This window comes from Saccopteryx leptura, chromosome 2 (assembly GCF_036850995.1).
Source record: "Saccopteryx leptura isolate mSacLep1 chromosome 2, mSacLep1_pri_phased_curated, whole genome shotgun sequence".
In the NCBI taxonomy this organism is placed as follows: Eukaryota; Metazoa; Chordata; class Mammalia; order Chiroptera; family Emballonuridae; genus Saccopteryx; species Saccopteryx leptura.
The window spans coordinates 277,414,214-277,435,258 of NC_089504.1; the positions used below are offsets into that span (position 1 = coordinate 277,414,214).

Here is a 21,045-nt window from a genome sequence, read left to right on the forward strand (position 1 = left end):
GTAGACCCACATTCACCTTAGGCCAAAAGACAGACCTTCCTAACAGGTCTCCTTCCAGTGTCTCCGCTCCAATTGATCTTATGCATTGTTGCCATAGTTACCTTTCCAAAGCACAGCCATAATTATGTTCCTTGCTCAAAAACTATCAATGGCACCCCCATGCTTACAGAATAAAGTCCAAACCCTGTCTTCTGGCATTCGTGGACCACTGTGATTTAGTCTCTCTCAACTTTTCAAGGCTTATTTTACTATTTCGTTTATTATTTCTTTCAGCAAAGCAGACGAGTTATCCACCAGCCTTGTCTTTCAAACTGTTACCACACTGTTCTCTCTATCCAAATTCTTCCTCCCCCGTTTTTATCCTCCTTCTTCAACTTTTCCCTTGTCTCAACTGAATTAAGCTTGTAAGATCAATACCTAGTATTTACACTTTTATTTTTTAATTTCCCATCCACTGAACTTCACCTCCATATAGCCCTTCCCAAAACCCAGACTGAACAAACCTCTCTTCTCTGTGCACTTGTGGCACTTAGTATGGATATGTGGCCATGATGATCTGTCCTCTGACACATCACAGACAATGTGGCAGAGTCTGCTAATAGACCCCAAATATGTTTCTCCTTCTCTTTTATTAATAGAAACTCTATTTTCGGGTCACCCAGAATAATAACTACACTTCCCAGCAGCTCAGTAAAACCAGTGATGGCCCTGGCCAGTGGCTCAGTGGTAAAGCGTATGCCGGCTATGGGTGTCGCAGGTTTGATTCCCGGTCAGGGCACACAGGAGAAGCAACCATCTGTTTCTCCACCCCACTTTTCTCTCTTTCTCTCTCTTCCCCTTCCACAGCCATGGCTTGACTGGTTCAAGTAAGTTGGCCTTGGGTGCTAAGGATGGCTCCATGGCCTCTGCCTCAGGCGCTAAAAAATGGCTCCCCAATAGAGCAACAGAGCAGCGGTCCCAGATGGGCAGAGCATCACCCCCTAGTGGGCTTGCAGGTAGATTCTGGTCGGGGTGCATGTGGGAGTCTGTCTTTCTGCCTCCCCTCCTCTCACTTTGAAACAAAAACAACAAAAAATATGTGACTAATTTCTGGCCAGTCAGATGTCAACTGAAGAGATGTATGTGCTACTTCCAGATTGTACCTTTAAAGAGTAAAGATGTGGGGAAAAAAAACAAAAAACGATGTGCCTGCCCCTTGCCCTTTTGCCTTTCTCACTGGCTGAAATGAGAACATGGTGGCAGTGAGCCATCTTGGGTCATACAGACAAGGGCAAGGATGGAATAAAAAAACCTGACCAAGTCCTGGACGGCTAATGCCAGACACAAGAGAAAAATCAACCTATATCTTATGTAAGCCACTATTATTTGGGGTCTAAAAAAGCAGCACAGGCCATTTCCTAACCAACACAGCCATTTCTATAAAGCCTTCCCTGGACCAAAAATGTCGACTTTTCAGTTGCTAACAAAACATCCAAGCTTGTATCCAGCCTGGTGGTGCTGCCGGACAAGTGCCACTTCGTTTCAGAAGCATGGTGGTTGTCTCTGTGCAGTAACACTTTTGGGTGCAAACATCAGAATATACCTGCTTCCCTTTTATAATATAGAGATGTGGAAATTGGAAAATGAAAGTGCTGGCACAAATACATGGTGACGGAAAAATTAGTTGACTTTGGGTGATGGGCACACAATACAGTCAACAGTTCAAATGCCATGGAGATGTTCACCTGAAAACTATGTACTTTTATTGATCACTGTCACCCCATTAAATTTAATTTCTAAACAAAAAGAAAGTGCTATTACTAGTGTTGCACTGAAAATTAGTCTCATCACTCTATTAATAAGACAAGGGTAGACAGAAATCCTCAGTAACTCTTCAGATGTTCACTGGACTGAAGCAGGCATACCACTGGTTTAATTGCAATGAAAAGAAAAGACCAGATACAAAACGCTGAAAGTGTACCAAGTGAGGTATAATTCAGAAATTCACATATATACTTATAGCACTAGAACCCACCTACTCCATGTAAAACTGTGGTTTAACATTCAATCATTTGACTTTTCTGTGCATTTTTAAGGAATAAATTGTATATCAAAGTGGGACGTTGCCTGGACTCTCTTACTGCACTTCTCAGCATCTTGCCTGTATTCAGTGCATTTGTGTGTATGTCTCACCTCCTTTTCTTTTTTTTTCTTTTTTTTTCACCTCCTTTTCTAATAGGCTGAGACTTTGGGTGACTTCTGACCATGTGTAATTGCCACTATGTGACCATTTTTGACCTATAAGACCCAGCAATTTCATATTACACTTTAGTTGATTGAAAGCTCTTGGGTTTGGGGCTCATTTTAGTCGCCTTCACCTCTCACAATGCCTTCTATATGGGGAGAGTATCTGTAAGAAATTGCTGTGCTTAACTTTTATAGATCTTCTAGTTCCATCAGACAACACTATCCTATCTTACCTTATTCTATTTTAATGCTTAAAAAAAAGAGAACTCTCCCTCTCTCCTTTCCCTTTTCCCTCTCCTGCCCTTTCAGGTAACTTTTCTCCCAGTAGTAACTGGGAGAAAACAGGGTATACTGGGTGTACCCAAGCCTTGGGTCCTAGTTTTAGCTCTTTGTTCTTCTCTTTCTCTTCCCAAAGTTCATATACATTCATATCTTCCACAGTGTTATACTGAAGATTATGCTATCTATTCCCCATCATAACTTCTTATCTCAGCACAGCCAGCATTCCATCCAGATGCCTGAAGGCTTCCCACTGCCCCAAAGCCAACAAGTCCAAAGTCAGCTCACCATTCACAAGAGGTCATTCCTCAATATCCTACTTTTAGCACAGATGACATAATTCTTCCAGGTTGCCAGGTTAGAGATACTGGGTCACTTCTGATCATTATAGGTCTTTACCCAATCAGTTATCCAGTCCTGTTCAATTTCTAAAATACTTCTTGAATATATTTCTTCCTCTCCATTCTTGTTTGCTATCACATTGTGAAGGAATCACATCCCCTACCCTCAAACCTCCATTTTGGCTTCTCTGGCATAAAAATTCATTATTCTACCACATCTTTTCTCATGTCTCTGTCCCCACGCAAGAACCCAGAGGGCTCACTATATCACACAGTTGTATCAAATCTGGACTCCTCTGCTTGTCTGTCAAAGAGCCATTATTTGGTGTCTACTTATCTAACTTTATCTTCCACTGCTTTTGAAAAATACCTGTGTTCTCATAATATTTTGCTCATATCTCTATGAAAGGCCTTTTCACATTAGGCTGTCTACATGTCTCTCCTCTCTGTCAGCCAGGATTCTAGAGCTTATCTTAGTCTCCGTAGGAATTAGTGCAGAGCACAGCACCCAGTAGGTATTCATAAGGGGTTGAGTAAGTAGAATGTTACTCAGGATAAGATCAGACAAGAAGCTATTAAACTAGCCATAAAGTGACTGCAAAAGGAGTGGAAAAGTCTTCCTCTTACAAGTTCTTGTAGCACCTTGTACTTTAGTTTCATAACACTTACCTCAATTCATCTAATTGTGTGATTTGTTTCATGCCTGCTTCCTCATTCAACTGCTGAGTGTCATGTGGAAGATGCAGTGCTTATTCACTGCTGCTTCCCAGGGCACAGTGTCTGGCTAAAGGAGTTTAAGGAATGTGTAATGGATGTATAAGAATATTTCTTTTTTTATTATTATTTATTTACTTATTTATTTTACAGAGACAGAGCGAGAATCAGAGAGAGGAATAGATAGGGACAGAGAGACAGGAACAGAGAGATGAGAAGCATCAATCATCAGTTTTTCGTTGGAGCACCTTAGTTGTTCATTGATTGCTTTCTCATATGTGCCTTGACCATGGGCCTTCAGCAGACCAAGTAACCCCTTGCTTGAGCCAGCAACCTTGGGTCCAAGCTGGTGAGCTTTGCTCAAACCAGATGAGTCCGCGCTCAAGCTGGTGACCTCGGGGTCTCAAACCTGGGTCCTCCACATCCCAGTCCAACACTGTATCCACTGCATCACCGCCCGGTCAGGCAAGAATATTTCTTTTAATGAGGCTGGATTCCTCACTAGTCCTTATGCCCTTTTTACCACCAAACATTCCTACTTCCTCTCACCTGTAATACTGTTTTCTAATACACAAATCTTTAAAGCCTAACCTAAAATCGCACTTGCTTCGAGTAAACTCTCCTGACTGTTCTAGATCCTTTGTCTTTGATCATTTATCTCTGACCTCTTATCATATCTATGTTCTATATAAAACCAATGACTGCAATGAGATCATTATTTTGTTTTTGTTTTTGTTTATTTTATTTTACTGATTTGAGAGAGAGAGGAATGAAGAGAGTGAGAGACAGAGAGACAGAGAGACAGAAACGTCGATCTGTTCCTGTATGTGCCCTAACTGGGGACTGAACTGGCAATCTCTGTGCTTTGGGGTGATGCCAATCAAGCCATCCGGCCAGGGCGCAATGAGATCATTACTGCCTTAATCTTTAAGTGCTTTCTGTAGTAAACATCTTTTCTCCACAATAAAATTTGGCCTCTTCTGGATACACAAAATAAACTTCTCCTTTATATTCTAATACCTGTATAATATGAAGCAAATAGCTGGATCTCAATAAATACTCACTGGTTGTTTGGGAAAAAATAAGGCCAGGTATCAGCTTTAACAGGAAAATAAATTCCTCCAGCCTTGGAGAAAACACCTTATTTTTTTGTATGTGATCTTAATCAGAGAAATTCAGTTGATTTAGAGAGGAGCAATCTGTGCCTTAATTTGTAGTAAATATGTCCTTAAGCTGAGAATATGATATATTAGTAAAAATAAAATCATGTTTTAAACTTAGGAGCTCATTACTAGAATAAATCCAACTTTGACTCATTTTTCTACAGCAAATGATTTCTCCCCCAAATCTTCATTTATTACATCTAACATAACATTTTATCCTCTCAGGATTACTTACCATAAAGAGAACAGGACTTGGGAAAGATAAGGGACTATGAGGATAAAACATCTGGAGGAAATCCCCATTCTGGCTATATTGAGAGTGTCACATGTTCTCAGTCTTAGCCTCCATAACATTGCTCAGAGCTGATTTATAAAAGATATGTTTCCTAAATTATTAGGGTAATAAACAAAAATAGAAAATAAGGGAAGATATACTTGGCATTAATTCTTAAAGTCATTCATTCATTTACTCATCCAGTAATATTTAGTGAGCACCTGTTATATACCTCTTATTATGCTAGGCACTGTGGGAGACTGAAAAATGAATTAGGCAAGTTTATCCAGTCCACTAAGAAGAAATAATATAAGGCAGACAGTGCTGAATGACCAAATAAAAGAGCAAATAAAATGCTGTACAAATTCAGAAGAGGGAGAACATTCTTTCTTCTGGGAGAATCACAAACGTTTGTTGGAACAGGTTACATCTGATTTGGGTCTTAAAACATAGGTATGGCTTAGACATGCAAAAATGTGAAGAATGGGTACATAAGCTCAAATAACAGAATGAGCAAAGGACCATCAGAGTTAACATTCTGTTTGGCTAAGGTACAGTGGAGCAGAAGCAGGAAATAAGGTTGGAAAGCTAGCTGGGCAGATGTAGAGGAGCGTGAGGACTAAGTCAAGGAGTGTCCACCTTTGTGAATACAGCAGCACCTCTCCAACTTTAAAGTGCACACAGATCACCTGAGGATCTTGTTATATTAAATCTGGGGGTGGGGTCTGAGATTCTGTATTAGCAACATCCTAGGTGATACTGATATTGGGAGACCACACCTTGATTAGCAAGAACATAGATACATAGACACTAAACAGAAACTGCCTGATCTCCAGTGTGTTCCAGGAAGACTAAATCTGATAATAGTGCATCAGGCAGACTGGAATGGGGAGAAGCTGTAGACTGTGGTCCTCAATGCTGGTCATACATTAGAATCATCTGGGAAGCTTTTATACTATATTGTTACCCAGGCCCTACTCTCAGAGATTCTGATTTAATTGGTCTGGAGTGGGGCCCAGACTACAGCATTTTTAAAAGTTCTCCAAGGAATTCTAATGTGCAGTTGGGGTTGAGAACCTCTGCTATAGATGATACAGTAAGTATTGCACTTGTTCAGGCAACGATGATGATCTAAACTACAGCAGTGGCAGTGAGAACAGAGTAAAAGGCCCATTTGTATAAAATACTGTTCACATAGTCAAAATAGACTTTAGCAACTCTCTGGCCAGCAATATAGAAGTATGACTACAACATCATTTGTTTCTTTGCATTAAAGACAGTTTGGTAAAATGGCTAAGAATACAGAATTTAGAACCAGACTGCCTAGGTTTGAATTGCTCTATTTATTAGGGTGTGTGTGTGTGTGTGTGTGTGTATACACACACACATTGGGCAAGTTTTTCAACCTTTTTATGACTTATTTCCTCATTTGTAAATTGGGGATATAACAGTAACCTAACCAATATGTGGAATTGTTGTAGAGATTAGGTGACTTAACATATATGTAAAGCTTAACAACCATACTTGGCACACAGGAAGAGCTATGAAATTGTTTGCTGTTATTATTAGCCTGGTCCATTATCTATTCTGATCTTGCGAGGGTGTTAAACTATATTTAAGGCTGATCTAGAAAAGGACAAGTCCTTAAGGACTCTCAACCCTCAGCCAATTTGAAGTCACAGGGTTGCCTGTTTCATGAATCCAATTGGAAATTGGTGGAATACCTTGCCTCCCTCCATCCTGACCCCTATTCCCAAGATCTCTAAAAGTAACAGCCAAGGAGTCCCTACTTGAATTGCTGATCCTTGGTGCTGCGTGTCTTGGCCAGGAAGCGCTCTGCCAGCTTTTCCAGGTTGCGGGAGTAGTCCATCTCAATCTCAGCCTTCTTTCGGAAAAAGTCCTGGAGGTCCTGCAACAGCTGCACCCGGAGCTCACACTGCTGGTCCAGGCATTTCATCTGCTCTGTGAGCTGAGCGCGGATCTCTGCAAATAAAAAAGACAAGACAGTCATACAGAGATCACTAAGGAGACCCACACATGCCAACACTTACCCCTTCCTTTACTTGAGCCCTGTTCCCTGGGGAACTTAAAGCCTTTAATAACAATAATAATAATAATAATAGGCCTAAACTGGCCTAAACTCCACCAACTATTTTCGGACTACTGAAAAACAATGCAACCAGGAATCTGTTGAGTCATTTAAGAGAAAGTGTTTATTAGACACAATAATATTCAGAGCTACCATTTATTGAACAATTTACTATGTTTCAGGCACAGTGCCAGAATTTGGGCTCCCTTCTGAAAAAGAGCCTAATGAATCTTCTCCCAACTATCCTATAGGGTAGGCACTACCTTTCATCCCCATTTTAAGATAAGAAAACTGACTCTCCAAAGAGTCAAGCTATTAGATTCAAATCCAGACAAACTGACTTTAGAGCCCAAGTTTCTACCTTTTATACTTTCACCATCATTTCAAAATGTTTTCCCACATCTTTGTGAATTAGGGTGTGTGAGGAATATTTTAACAGAGATAGAAAGGGCCCTGCCCAAGCTCAGGTAGTAGCAATCAAGAATGAAACAAGTGGCCCTGGCCAGTTGGCTCAGTGGTAGAGCGTCAGCCTGGCGTGCGGGAGTCCTGGGTTCGATCCCCGGCCAGGGCACACAGGAGAAGTGCCCATCTGCTTCTCCACCCCCTCTTCTTCCTCTCTGTCTCTCTCTTCCCCTCCCGCACCCAAAGCTCCATTGGAGCAAAGATGGCCCGGACGCTGAGGATGGCTCCATGGCCTCTGCCTCAGGCACTAGAATGGCTCTGGTTGCGGCAGAGCGACTCCCCAGATGGGCAGAGCATCACCCCCTGGTGGGCGTGCCGGGTGAATCCCGGTGGGGTGCATGCGGGAGTCTGTCTGACTGCCTCCCCGTTTCCAACTTCAGAAAAATACAAAAAAAAAAAAAAAAAGAATGAAACAAGCACCAAGACTTCTAGGCAAGTAAACCATCCACTGTCAAGCAGATTCTATGGTTTCCAATATTACAGAATGTAAATCAGCCTGCAAGAAGTTGATTTCTTTTCACCAACAAATATCATTCATATCTCTGTTTTTTCATCCCCACTGATGCTCAGAAGTTCTGCTTTGTCAAAGCTAGAAATATTTCTGGTTAAGCTCCAGTCTGGCAGATTTCTGGCTGGCCAGAGTCCTTGTACAGGGCTAGCAAACACCCTCTCTGGAACTGCAGCAATGGTAGCTCCAGCTGCAACTAGATCTGCCTCAAATGCAATACTACATTTGTTACTGACAAGGAGACCTGGCACCCACAGGAAGCAGTCTGCCAAAGCCAGACTGCCTGTCAGCTCAGAGAAGGCCTGCAGTACGTATCCTGCTGAAATTATGTCCCAATCTCCATCTGAGTCACAATGCAGCCATTTCTTTCATCTCTTTCACTCCAAGCCTGCTTGGCTCAATGCATTAGGATGTGACAGTGACTCCAATCCCAGGAAGAAAAAAAAAAGGGTTCCTATATTATTATGCCTTTCTTTATGCATGCTCCAAATTCATCCCCAGATAGTAAAGCTGTAACAATGCTTTCTGTCTATGCTGTGTAACACATGGGGCAGGGGGACCTACAGTTTCCATCTGAGCAGCAGATAAATCAGAGGCAAATCCAGGATCAGGGTTATATTGTTGAAAAGTTTGCCAAATTCTCCTTTTATGAAGCAATGAGGAATGGGCAAATGGTTAATTTAGCTTTCTGTAAAGTAGGCAGAGTTCCATAATCTATTCCCATCTTCATTTTTTTGTTTCTATTTTCAGAGATACCAGGATGTAGCACAAGTATCTGATCCTTTATAGGTGATCTTACGTGATCTCTAAGTGCCATTCTCACCCTCTTTGTTCCCATACCTCCCCCTTGCCAACCACCAGTGCCAACCAGGTCTGCAGTAACCTCACCTGAACTGAAACTGAGCACCGTAGGATTGTTTCAAGCAGACAGAGGCTGTGCAGAAAAGCCACCTACCTCATCACTCATCAAAGCTCTCTTGTTCTGTGTTTTTCTGGGAGTCTGATTACAAGGGGGTTAGGAGGAAGAGCCATAGAGGGCATGTCAGGCATATGATTCTTGCCAGGGATTTCTGGGCCTCTTAAAGGCAACAGCCCTTACCAAGACTATTCCTAGAGGTGCCTGTGCGTGCCCCTTTGATCTAGTCCCAGACAGAGGTCACAACTGTCAGTGGCAGCAATTGGTTGGGCAATTGTGGGTGGACGGACATTCACTGATATTACTTAAAATTGATCCATTCAATAAAAAGGGCCTTTCAGAGTGAAAAGGTACCCCAGTTGATAACAGAAGTAGAAGAGGATGTGGATGAGTGACAGAGCTATCAGGCCCCTCTAAGTCATCTGTAATTCATTTAAGACTTTGCCTCAATAATCTCACTAACCAGTGAAGCAGAAAGGAACGTGGTAGAATAGATGATGCCCACCTTCCACCAAAAAAAGAGAGGGCTGCTTGGCCTGTGGTGGGGCAGTGGGACAATCTGGAGCAAGGAGGTCGCTGGTTCAAAACCCTGAGTTTGCCCAGTCAAGGCACAGATGACAAGCAAGCAATGAACAGCTAAAGTGAAGCATCTATGAGTTCATACTTCTTGCTCCACCCCCCTCTGTAAAATTGAAAAATAAAATCTTAAAAAAAAAAAAAAAAAAAGAGGGGGCTAGGCAAATTCCCTTAATACCCAAGAAGTTCCAGAGGTATACCACTCCAAGGCAGTCTTATACAAGGAACAAGCACTTCAGAAGAGGCCTCTGAGATATGTGAATTAATTTAAGAAGCCTCCAACCACATCTAGCCAGCATAGCATGGCACCCTGACTCTCTCAGGTGCCTAAGTGAGTGAGCAGCACAACTCAAAGTGATCCTAGCTAAACGGGCTACTTAGGAAATCTGTGCTCTAGTCCTAACTTGACTCTAGAGGCCTAAATCATCCCTCAGCTGGAATATGGAAAAGGGAACATTCAAGCCAAAGTGATCAATCAGGCATCCTTCCAGGCCCTGAGGGAAACATGTTCACTGAACACCCTTTATATATATCATCTCATTTAATTTTCACAACTAGTCCCTAAGGTATCCATCTCCAATTATCCTGACTGCATAGATGAAAAAACTTAAGTTAGACTTGTTAAGTAATTTACAAAAAGGTCATACAATTAGGTGCAAGTGGCTGAAGCTAAATTAAGGTTTGTCTGACTTGTCAAAAGGTTGGTTGTAGGGTAAGGAGACAAGAGGAATAGAACATGTGTATGGAGTTTCTAAAGGATTTCTGCATAAATCTTAGTTTCTATAGCTTCCATGTTCCCTTCTCCACCATCCAGCTGAGCGCTGGTTCAGGCCCACAGAGTCAAGTAAGGGCTAACCCACTAACTCACTAATTAGCCCACATTCTGGGCAGTCCACTGCAGGGCTGGATCCCTTCCCTTCTTCCTAGACCTACTTACTATACAGGGCAGCTTCGGAGGAAGTGCTTTTCTTGTCCTATGAGCACTCCCTGAGGTCTGCCAGTTAGCCCAAAGGCCAGAGAGAGCGAGAAAGCGATCCCCCCCCCCCCCCCGATCCAGAAAAAGAAGAGCGAGTCTCTGCTAATAGATACCACCTGCCACTGGAGTTGATTTGTGATTCAACACCACTGAGTATTTCTCCTCCCCCACAAACTGCCTTGAAGAAGAAGCCTTCCTGGCTTCTATGCTCAGAGAATCCACCTAGACATATAAGGGAGAATTCAACCACCCTCATCTCCAAGCCTGCAGCCCTAAGACAGAATGGCTGCTCTGTCCAAGGTAAAATGTGCTACTTCAGATTTTGCTGCTGCTACAAAGACAAACAATGGTCCCCAAGAAGGCAGCTGTGCCAGCCCCAGACCTCTGTCCATGCACATAAGAGGCAGAAATCAATAGACCACTGAATGCCAGCACGTCTGGGCCATATGCCCAGACTGGAGACCCTCTGCACCCTGACCTACCCACAAACTACAAGGGCAGAAAGAAGAAAGGGGCAATTTATAAAAACATGAAGGAATTCCTTACAGTTCCATCATGCTTAGGCAAATATGCATATACACACATGTGCACCCTCAGACACGCACACTCACACCACCCACACTGTGCTTCACCATAACAACTAAAGAAGGCTTTACAAATACAGTTATAGCTGAATGAGTTTCTGGAAGCTGGGAATGATGGAGTCCTTGTCAGTTCTGTCCTAGAATTACTTGGGAAGAAGTCAAGGTCTCACTTTCTAGAAGAAGCAGCTATATTCCAGGGGTATGAATGAATGACAGCCAAAGTACAAAAGTCATCATGAACTACTTGGAGTGATACACGCCAAAAATGACCTCGTTGAGCATTTTACACAGCCCGTTTATTCAACTGAGCCCCTACATACCGCAGACCCTGTGCTAAGATGATGGTGATGGAGAACAAAACAGATCCAAGCCCTGCCCTAATGAAGCATAGCTTGATAAAGAAAATAAAGCAAAGACAGTCTTACTGCTTTTGTTCTGAATATTCTTTATTATAATATAGCCATGGTAATAAGTTCCAATCTGAAGACCAAAGATTTATAAATCATCAGTAGCAGACAAAATAAATCAATCAACAAGCCTAATAAAAATTAAATGTCCTGATTTTTTCCACTACATTTAAAAAAATGACACTTGAGTAAAAACTGCAACTTCCCTTCAAAATGGACCAAAGTCTTAGAATAAATTTTCTGGGTTTCACGTTGACCTTTGGTTGATATTTTATCCAAGATTCAAGTCAAAATTTAACTCCACTTGTCTGGAATTAGGTAGTAGTGATGGTTACACAACCTTCTGAATAAACTTAAAAAATAAACAAACACTGAATTATATAATTTAAAAGAGATATGTGAATTCTATCTCATTAAAAAATTCAACCCAGGCCCTGGCTGGTTGGCTCAGTGGACAGAGCATCAGCCTGGCGTGCAGACATCCCAGGTTCAAACCGCAGTCAGAAAACACATGAGAAGTGATCATATGTTTCTCTCCCCCTCCCCCTTCTCTCTCTCTTCCCCTGTTGAAGCCAGTGGCTCCGTTGGTTCAAGCATCAGCCCTGGGCACTGAGGATAGCTTGGCTGCTTCGACCATCGGCTCCAGATAGGGCTTGCTGGGTAGATCCTAGTCAGGGTGCATGCGGGAGTCTGTATATCTCCCTTCCTCTCACTTAAAAAAAAAAAATTCAGCCCAATCAAATAGCATGTTCTGTTGAGCACCATTCTTCCAGCTAAGGGGAAAATGGACCAACAAACAGGCACCAAAAGAAGGCAGGAATTCTTGGTTTTCATTTTACCATTTGTATGAGCTGAATCCCAGTACTGCATAGAATATTCTTAAAACAAATATTTGAACCTACCCCTCTGGACAGCAAGCTTGGCTATGACATTGAAATCCACTGGTGGATCACCATTCCTTCATTTACAAAGTATGTTAGATCAAAACCTGTCAAGAAATGTTCTTATGGGCCCTGGCCGGTTGGCTCAGCGGTAGAGCGTTGGCCTGGCGTGCGGGGGACCCGGGTTCGATTCCCGGCCAGGGCACATAGGAGAAGCGCCCATTTGCTTCTCCACTCCCCCCCTTCCTCTCTGTCTCTCTCTTCCCCTCCCGCAGCCGAGGCTCCATTGGAGCAAGGATGGCCCAGGCACTGGGGATGGCTCCTTGGCCTCTGCCCCAGGCGCTAGAGTGGCTCTGGTTGTGGCAGAGCGACGCCCCGGAGGGGCAGAGCATCGCCCCCTGGTGGGCAGAGAGTTGCCCCTGGTGGGCATGCTGGGTGGATTCCAGTCGGGCGCATGCGGGAGTCTGTCTGACTGTCTCTCCCCGTTTCCAGCTTCAGAAAAAAAAAAAAATACAAAAAAACAAAACAAAAACAAAGAAATGTTCTTATGCATGAGCTCAAGTCCATGATCAGCAGACACATTCAGCAAAGTCCCTCTTGGGAAGTGCTGACTCCTTGTCCATGCTTGGGCACAGCTGAGATTCTAACTACAAATATGCTGGGAGTTAGAACGAGGCTCATTTTCTTTTTAGAAATATGATGATGGGTCACTTGAAGAATGAAATTGGAAGAAAAATTAGCCCTAATAGGACAATGATTATTTAACAAAAGCAGTGAGGGGCCTGCCACACTGACAATCATATAGAGGCTAAATTATAAAACACCTGGCAATGCAGGTGACACAGTCCTCGGAACACCCAGGGAATTCACCAGTCAGCAGAGTACAAGAGGATTTTGTTCATATTATAGCTTTCAACTCAAAGGTATTAGCCCCATTACTCCCCTCTGTCAAAATTCATCCTTCTTTATAAATTTTCTCTGATTAAGTCACACAGAACCCCTTCCTATGAATCTCGTATTTCCAAGGAGAAAGTGGGGATGGGAGGGCAGGCCAGAAAAAGATGTAATCTTTGGAGAGTAACACTGGCATGTCCTTCCCTTGTCCTTGATACGCTGGCACCTAGGGAACAGGAGCTGTGACTCCCACAGGTTCTGTTCAGAGCTGGCAGAACATGAGATCGGCCCATGTTCCCCACTGGGAACCAGGCCTGACTGCCAGTCTTTTTTTCACAAAATCTGCCTCACCTGCTTTTAGACCTTTCACAAACATATGATGTCACCTCAGCCATCTGAAGAATATTAATTCCTAGTACCTTTCCAGCAAGTGTTATATAAGAAGACAATTGAGGCTTTCATCAGTTTTACCCTCCATATCTCTTACCAAGACCTCTTATCGCAAGGGTAATCAGCCCTCTCAAAACTGCTCCCCAGGAAACAAAATGCTGGAATGCCTTGCCAAATCTTGCTCTTTGCCCTATTTGTTTGCTCTTCTAAAAACTCAGTAATAGGAGGACCCTTCAAAACTGCTGCTGGACAGAACAGGGAACCAAAGCCCAGAAAAGGGAATGGAATTGTCGTCGGAGATCACACAGCCATTTAGCTGCAGATGTAGCCTTGAAACCCAGGTCACTGGGCTTCTATGCCAATGTTCTTTCTTCCTTACTCTTATTGCAGATATTTACTTGAGCACCTTCTATGAGCTCTAAGAATAGAAAGACAAAAGTCCTCCCTTAAAATTACCGGGGAAAAAACAAGTAAAAAAAACACACACAAAAAAAACAAAAAACCTGTAACTAACAAGGTGAAATAATAATATAAATAATGAGGTGTGCACACAGCACCGTGAGAGCAGGGAAAACAAGACGTTGCAGCAGCTTCAGTACACCTGCTATATTACATCTTTCAATGACTATTATTACTAATCTATGAGTATTCAGTATTCCTAGAAAAGGCCATCAAGCTGCATTCACTAAAGTAGAAGACAGCAAATATTCTTCTTCCAAGAGTATGACTATTTACTTTACCCTTGAATACAAAGTAGAAATAGACACTAGTTAATTCAAACAACCAACCAACAAATAGCTACTAAACATTCCTTGTATCAATATCCTCCCCATCTCTTAGGCCAAGTACTTTTGAAACCGAAGTGATGAAAGTTTGTGCCATGATGAAAACAGAACTGAACAAAGATCAGAGTGGAAGAGGTCTGTTGTGGGGATTCCTGAGCCTTCTAAAGTAAGAGCTGGAGTTCACATTAATGAGCAATCCAGGCTGAATGAATACAGAGGTCAAACAAGTAGGAGATTTCCATGAGTGGAAAATCCCTGCACATACTAACACTAATCATTAGTAATAATGAGACTTTCAAGCCATTGATCCTAAAGCCGCTGATTCCAAACTCTAGTTCCCTATCCAGTGGTAATCAAACTGAACATGTGAGGAGTAAGCAGGCATTGTGAACTGGAGTCCTGAACTCCTTCACTTTCCTTTTGATTACAGTTCCCTCTCTTGAACTTTAAGTTTGGCATCGTCAAAACTGTCTGACCTGTGCAGCACATTTGTTCCAAAGTTAAGGTAGAAAAAAAACTTTGCCTGCCCTTGTATTAACTCCACACTTCCTAAAAACAATGCATGCTGCTTTGGAGACAAAGAGAAATTAGCCAGGAGGAAGGAAGAGAAAAATGACCCCAAGAGTTTCGAAAGGCCATTCAGTCATCCATCAACTTTTGAGCCCCCAAATGAAACCACAGAAAGCAACCTTATAAAGCCGATGAAGATGGGAGAGTGTGGAGGGGGATATCTCAGTGAACTTGAATCACCACAACTGCTCTGGCAAGCCGCTTTGGGTTTCAAGGTACTCAATAGAAAGTCAAAGACAAAAGACTCCCAAATGAACAAACTGCCGCATCCAATGCCAAAGTAGTAATTTAAGCTCCTAGGCCTCGCCTGAGATGTTTAAGAAAGAGAATTTCCAAGGTCCAAAGTCCTGAATTAACTTGTACTACAAGTTAAACATTTGGAATGAGATGACCAACAACTCCTCTGGGAAATGTCACCTAGTCTGATGCCCTTGATTCATAGCTAGAGGCAAACTATAAGCCAGTACCCAAGGAGAATTATCAACCAACAAATCAGCAAATACTGTATTTATCATATGCCATCTCCATGCAAAGATCTGAGTGATGAACCATTGGAACATACAAGAAAATGTAAGGCACTATATTGCTCTCAAAGAGCTTATAATCCACTCAGAAGAGGGGGGGGGGCACAAAACGCACAAATATTCAACAGTGTAAGAGTCCCAGACCATGTTCAGAGAGGAGGAGATACGTATAAACCAGTGTGGGCTTGAGTTAGCCTTGAGGCCTTGAGCTGGGGAGGATTTAAAAAGATGTAAGAGTGATAAAGGAAGGAGGGTTGTGGTCACTAGAGAGCAAAGGTAAGGAGGCAGAAATGGACAGATCACGATTAGGAGGAAATGAGTGGAGCACTGCGTCTTCAAGGTTAACTCAGAAGAGTATGGGCAAAGCAAGGTAAGAGGAAAGACAGCGCAAGCAGTCAAAAACCAAGGAATTCCCTACCAATTAACTCCTAAAAAGAACAAATGTCAGTGTCAACTTGTCTATTAGAGTAATAAACAATGGAAAACTGTATGTTGCTCAAGGCCCCAGCACAATCAAATAAAAAACAAACCAGATCAATATTAAAATCCAGACCCTTAATTCCTAGAGAGCTAGAACTGGCTCTGGAGAGTTTACTTCATTTTGTGCAAGATCCTGCTTTGGCATACAATACTGGCACATTGTTTCAGGATTAGCTCAACAAGCACTGACCAAGCACCTATTAGTTGTAGGGGAGAGGGACAAACAATGATTACAGAAGATCAAGAGAGTCACTTGGCCTTTGAAGTGCCTGTGGAACTTCCAACTGAAAAAGGCAGTTTTACTCTCCAGTCTGGAGTTCTCAAGAGAGGTCAAGTCTGGAAACAGACATTTGGGAGCCATCGGCAAATATATGGGAGTATGCCATCAGCAAATAGACGGGAGTATGAAGTTAACCATGAAAGGGAATGCAGGTTCCCATAGAAGGCATGTAGAATGAAAGAGAAGTAGGCCTATGCCTGGAGACATCCCCATTTAGGTGGGAAGCAAAGGAAGAGGAGATAGGAAAGTAGACTGAAAATGAAACAAATAAAACAAAATTTTCAATAACTGCAAGTCACTTAAATAAGATAGCAGAGCCAAGAGTTTAACTGGCAATTCAGAGTTCATCATTATTGAAAGTTTGTTATGCTGGATCCAGTTTATCCATCACCCAAGATGAACACAACTGCCTTGCCTACTGGTTGGAACAGCCTGTACTGCTCCAGTCACAATGGCTGTTCCTGGTCCTTCGTGCTTTTGGTGGGCCAATCTGACAGACCCTTGCCTTGTATGTATGATTCTCAATTCTCACCCCAGGGCTTCCCTGTTGTCACTGAGGCATGAGATTTGGAGTGATGTTTTCAGCCACTAGTTATGCAATCAAAAAGCATAGGGCCTGACCAGGAGGTGGCGCAGTGGATAGAACATCGAACTGGGATGCCGAGGACCCAGGTTCGAGACCCCAAGGTCGCCAGCTTGAGCATGGGCTCATCTGGTTTGAGCAAGAGCCCACGAGCTTGAACCCAAGGTCGCTGGCTCCAGCAAGGGGTTGCTCGGTCTGCTGGAGGCCCACAGTCAAGGCACATATGAGAAAGCAATCAATGAACAACTAAGGTGTCGCAATGAAAAACTAATGATTGATGCTTCTCATCTCTCCGTTCCTGTCTGTCTGTCCCTGTCTATCCCTCTCTCTGACTCACTCTCTGTCTCTGTAAAAAATAAATTAAAAAAAAAAAAAAAGCATAGGGAAGTTGAAGCTCCATGAAATCAACTGTTGACCAATAAGAGATGGGAGCTGGCAAGTGAAAACGTCTCCCTCCTTCTTCCAGTTCAGAGACGCAGTAGCTTCACATAGTTCCTCTGAAGATGTCCCACAAGACCAAATTAACAGCCTCTCATGAAACTGTGGCGTTTATAAGCAGTCCCTTGTATTTGCTATTTGCTCTTCCTCTCTCCCTTTCTTACTTCCTTTTCTCCTCATTCCTGCTTCCCTGGGATGGCTCTCCCAAATAAAGTATAAGCTTTTGCCTCAGGCTCTATATTCAAGGGAACCCAGACCAACACACTTACCATGTGCCAGGCACTGTGGTAGATGCTGAGTAGATAGTCCCTTCCTTGATGAAATGGATTCCAATGAAAGTATCTGCTTAGCAGATCCTTGAGAAGAGCTGACCAATTATTTTTTAAGAACTCAATACACATGTTAAGTGGTTGGCTGGTTATTAAGAACTGATTTAGGTGACTATAGTTTAGTTTCTATAAAAAAGTAAACTGCCTCCACAAAAAATTACAGGCAGGCACATCTTACATATTCAACAGTAACCACAGATAGCATTTATTAAGTGCTTACCTAAGTGCCAAGCAAGCACAAAGTAAACTGAGTCACCACTCAAGTGTAAAGGTACATTATCTCATTAAATCCTCCAAACATCCCAATGGGATATGTTTGCAGTAAAGGGGAGTAGTTAAGAGCACAAACTGCCTTCAGACAGACCTGGGCTTTAATTGTAGTTCTAACATCTACTAGCTGTGTATCCTTGAACAAGACACTGAATCTCCCTACATCTATTTCATTATCTATTAAATGAAGTTTTTAATAGCAACCACTTGAGTGGACTGTTATGAAGAGTAGAAGAGATATCTATATTAAGTGTTTACTAAAATCAAATATTTACTAAAAGTGATTCCTCCCACTTCAAAGAAGAGGGTCAACTGAGGTTCAGAGAGATCAGTTAAAATTGTCCAAGGTCACCCAGATAGTTACAGGTCACAAAAAAATTTGAACCTAAATGTGTTTTATTCTAAAGTCAGTGCTCTATAACCACTCTCCTACACCCATTTGTTGAGATATAGGCTCATTTTGTTGTCTTTTATATTAGAAGTCTGTAGTTCTAGGCTGGTGATATTGATTGGTTAACAAAAGAGATCCCTGAATTTCTTCAACTTATCAAACAAAAGTCCTCACTCTCACTATCTTAATCTGTATGCATAAATGTATATGTTGTGGGAAGAGTAGGAAAATACCTTTTTATCATTTCTTCTTGTGAGCAATAGCAGTACAAAGTCCATACCACTACCTAGAGATGCTATCAACTAGAGAGGTAGCAAGCAAAGTAAAATCTGACTCTGAAATAGACTTCATGGGCTCAAAATGCCAACTCCACCACTAACTAGCTGTATGACCCTGTGCAAATTACTTAATCTCTTTGTGCTTCAATGTCTCCATCTATAAAAGTTCAATAATAATAGTACCTACCTCACAGGGTTTTTATGAGTTTAATACTTATAAAGTTATTAGAACAGCTTCTGGTACATTGTAAGCACAACATATATTGCTGTTAAATATACAAATAAAATTTCTCTCATGAGCCCTTTGATCCTTTAACTTTCTGGGCAGGAAGGTATAGAATGTGAAAGAAATCACAGATTAGAAATTACTGACTTCCAAACTTTTACAACAAAACTTTCATGAAACAATATATATCCTTAGCATGTATATGCCATAAACTGATATTTTCTACATCTTTCTAAATGCAGGGTGTGGACTACTAATTTGATTTCATGACCTAAAAAAAGGTTTTGACCTATAGATTAAAAAGCTCTGGAATAAACCTCATGACCACCAAAAGCAGAACTACAACACAAAGTCTTTAAACCACTCAACTCATTCTTCATAGTTATTACTAAATCAGAAAGGACCTAAGTTTCACTTCTTGCTGGAAAAGAAACTGTACATTCTGGGTCTTCTTCTCATTCCTTCCACAGTTCATGTGAGCACTAGAAATTCAAAACACCAAAGAACCAGTGGGTACTTCTGGTCTATCCAACTCCTGTTACTGTTGCCCAAACCAAGGTGCCACCATTCTGCAATAGGGAGAGTTCCCTGACCTCTCTTCTGAGTTTTGTCCTCTGGATTTCGCAACTGAGTAACTGTGATCACCAATCATACCTTTGGAGCAAAAAAGTTGCTGATCTAAGCACAACAAAACAATGTCATTATGCATTTAGTAAATTGATTACAAACAGAATAAATAAACCTTATTAATTAACGGTTATGTGTTTTTTAAAGAAGAGTTCTTATCTCTTAGAAATACTGAAATATTCACAGATAAATAATGTCTGCTATTTGCTTCAAAGTAACAGAGGAAAATGGGAGTTGGTGAAGGACAGAGATAAACTAGACTGGCAATGAACTGAGGATTACTGAAACAGGGTCATAGGTACTGTAACACTTTTCTCTCTACTTTGCACAGATTTGAAAATTTTTCACAATTAACAGTTTTTAACCTAATTAAAGATAATTTTTTTGCCTGACCAGGCAGGAGCGTCGGACTGGGATGCCGAGGACCCAGCTTCGAGACCCCGAGGTCTCCGGCTTGAGTGCAGGCTCATCTGCTTTGAGCAAAGCTCACCAGCTTGGACCCATGGTCACTGGCTCAAGCAAGGTGTTACTCGGTCTGCTGTCGTCCCCCAGTCAAGGCACATATATAAGAAAGCAATCAATGAACAACTAAGGTGTCGCAACAAAAAACTGATGATTGATGCTTCTCCTCTCTCTCTGTTCCTGTCTGTCTGTCCCTATCTATCCCTCTCTCTGACTCTCTGTCTCTGTAAAAAAAAAAAAAAAAAAGATAATTTTTTTTAAAAAATGGCTTAAGCGATTTATAGGAAACAAAAGAAAAAATCCAGAGATATAATACAAGGCAATTTTTCTTAAAATGAAAGAACTAAGGCCACAGGTAGAACGAGCATCCTAAATACCAGGAAATGTACATAAAAATATAAATATCAAGATATATAATGTTTAAATATTTGAACTTCAAGGATAAAGAAAGATATTAAAGAAGCAATAGAGAAAAAGCAACTCTTGTAACAAAGTAGGGGGAAAATATCAGGGTGGGCTCAGATCTCTTTACCAACATTTGAGACCTGAAGATAATGGAGCCATATCTAAAAAATCTCTGAGGGAGAGCCGCTGTTAATCAGGCTGAGGCAAATGTAAAAACGTGGGGGCGTGGGGGGAAGCTCAGACATTATCATATGTACTTGAAAAATCTCAACCTTCAGAGCACCCACAAACCCCTCCTAAGAAGTAGAAATCCTGCACCCAGTAGATAAATAAAAAAATGGGAGCATGCAGGTCAAAATGCAAATATTAGAAACCCTGCCAAGGAAAAAATCCAGATAAGCTACAAAACTTGGGAGATGGGGAAGAGAGGTACAAGAAAGTATAAGAAGATGAATCACCTAATCTTTTCAGGCAAGAAATCAGCCAATCTGTCTAAAAGTCAAGATTTAGCTATACATATAGTTAAAAATACTAAAAATGACTTCAGCCGCCTAAGGATTTTCATAATTATTTTTTTAACCTTAGAACTTAGGGAAACTATTATCTTTTGTGAAGAAGAAACATTTTCTGAAGTTCAGCACTTCTTTCATTTTCCTTTTCTTTTGTTAAACTCAAGTAAAATTAATTCAATTGTTTTTATTTTTAAAGCACATACAG

At 41.6% G+C, this 21,045-nt stretch overlaps 1 protein-coding gene across 6 annotated transcripts in view; it reads right to left on the bottom strand.

Annotated features, from left to right (window-relative positions):
• SRGAP2 (SLIT-ROBO Rho GTPase activating protein 2) overlaps positions 1 to 21,045 on the bottom strand; it is a 275,486-nt gene that overhangs the window by 164,192 nt on the left and 90,249 nt on the right. For all 6 annotated transcript variants that reach the window (XM_066361906.1, XM_066361905.1, XM_066361907.1 and 3 more), the window contains exon 3: positions 6,788 to 6,980. In XM_066361906.1, the coding sequence (XP_066218003.1) occupies positions 6,788 to 6,980 (193 nt within the window). The remainder of the gene's footprint in view (positions 1 to 6,787; positions 6,981 to 21,045) is intronic.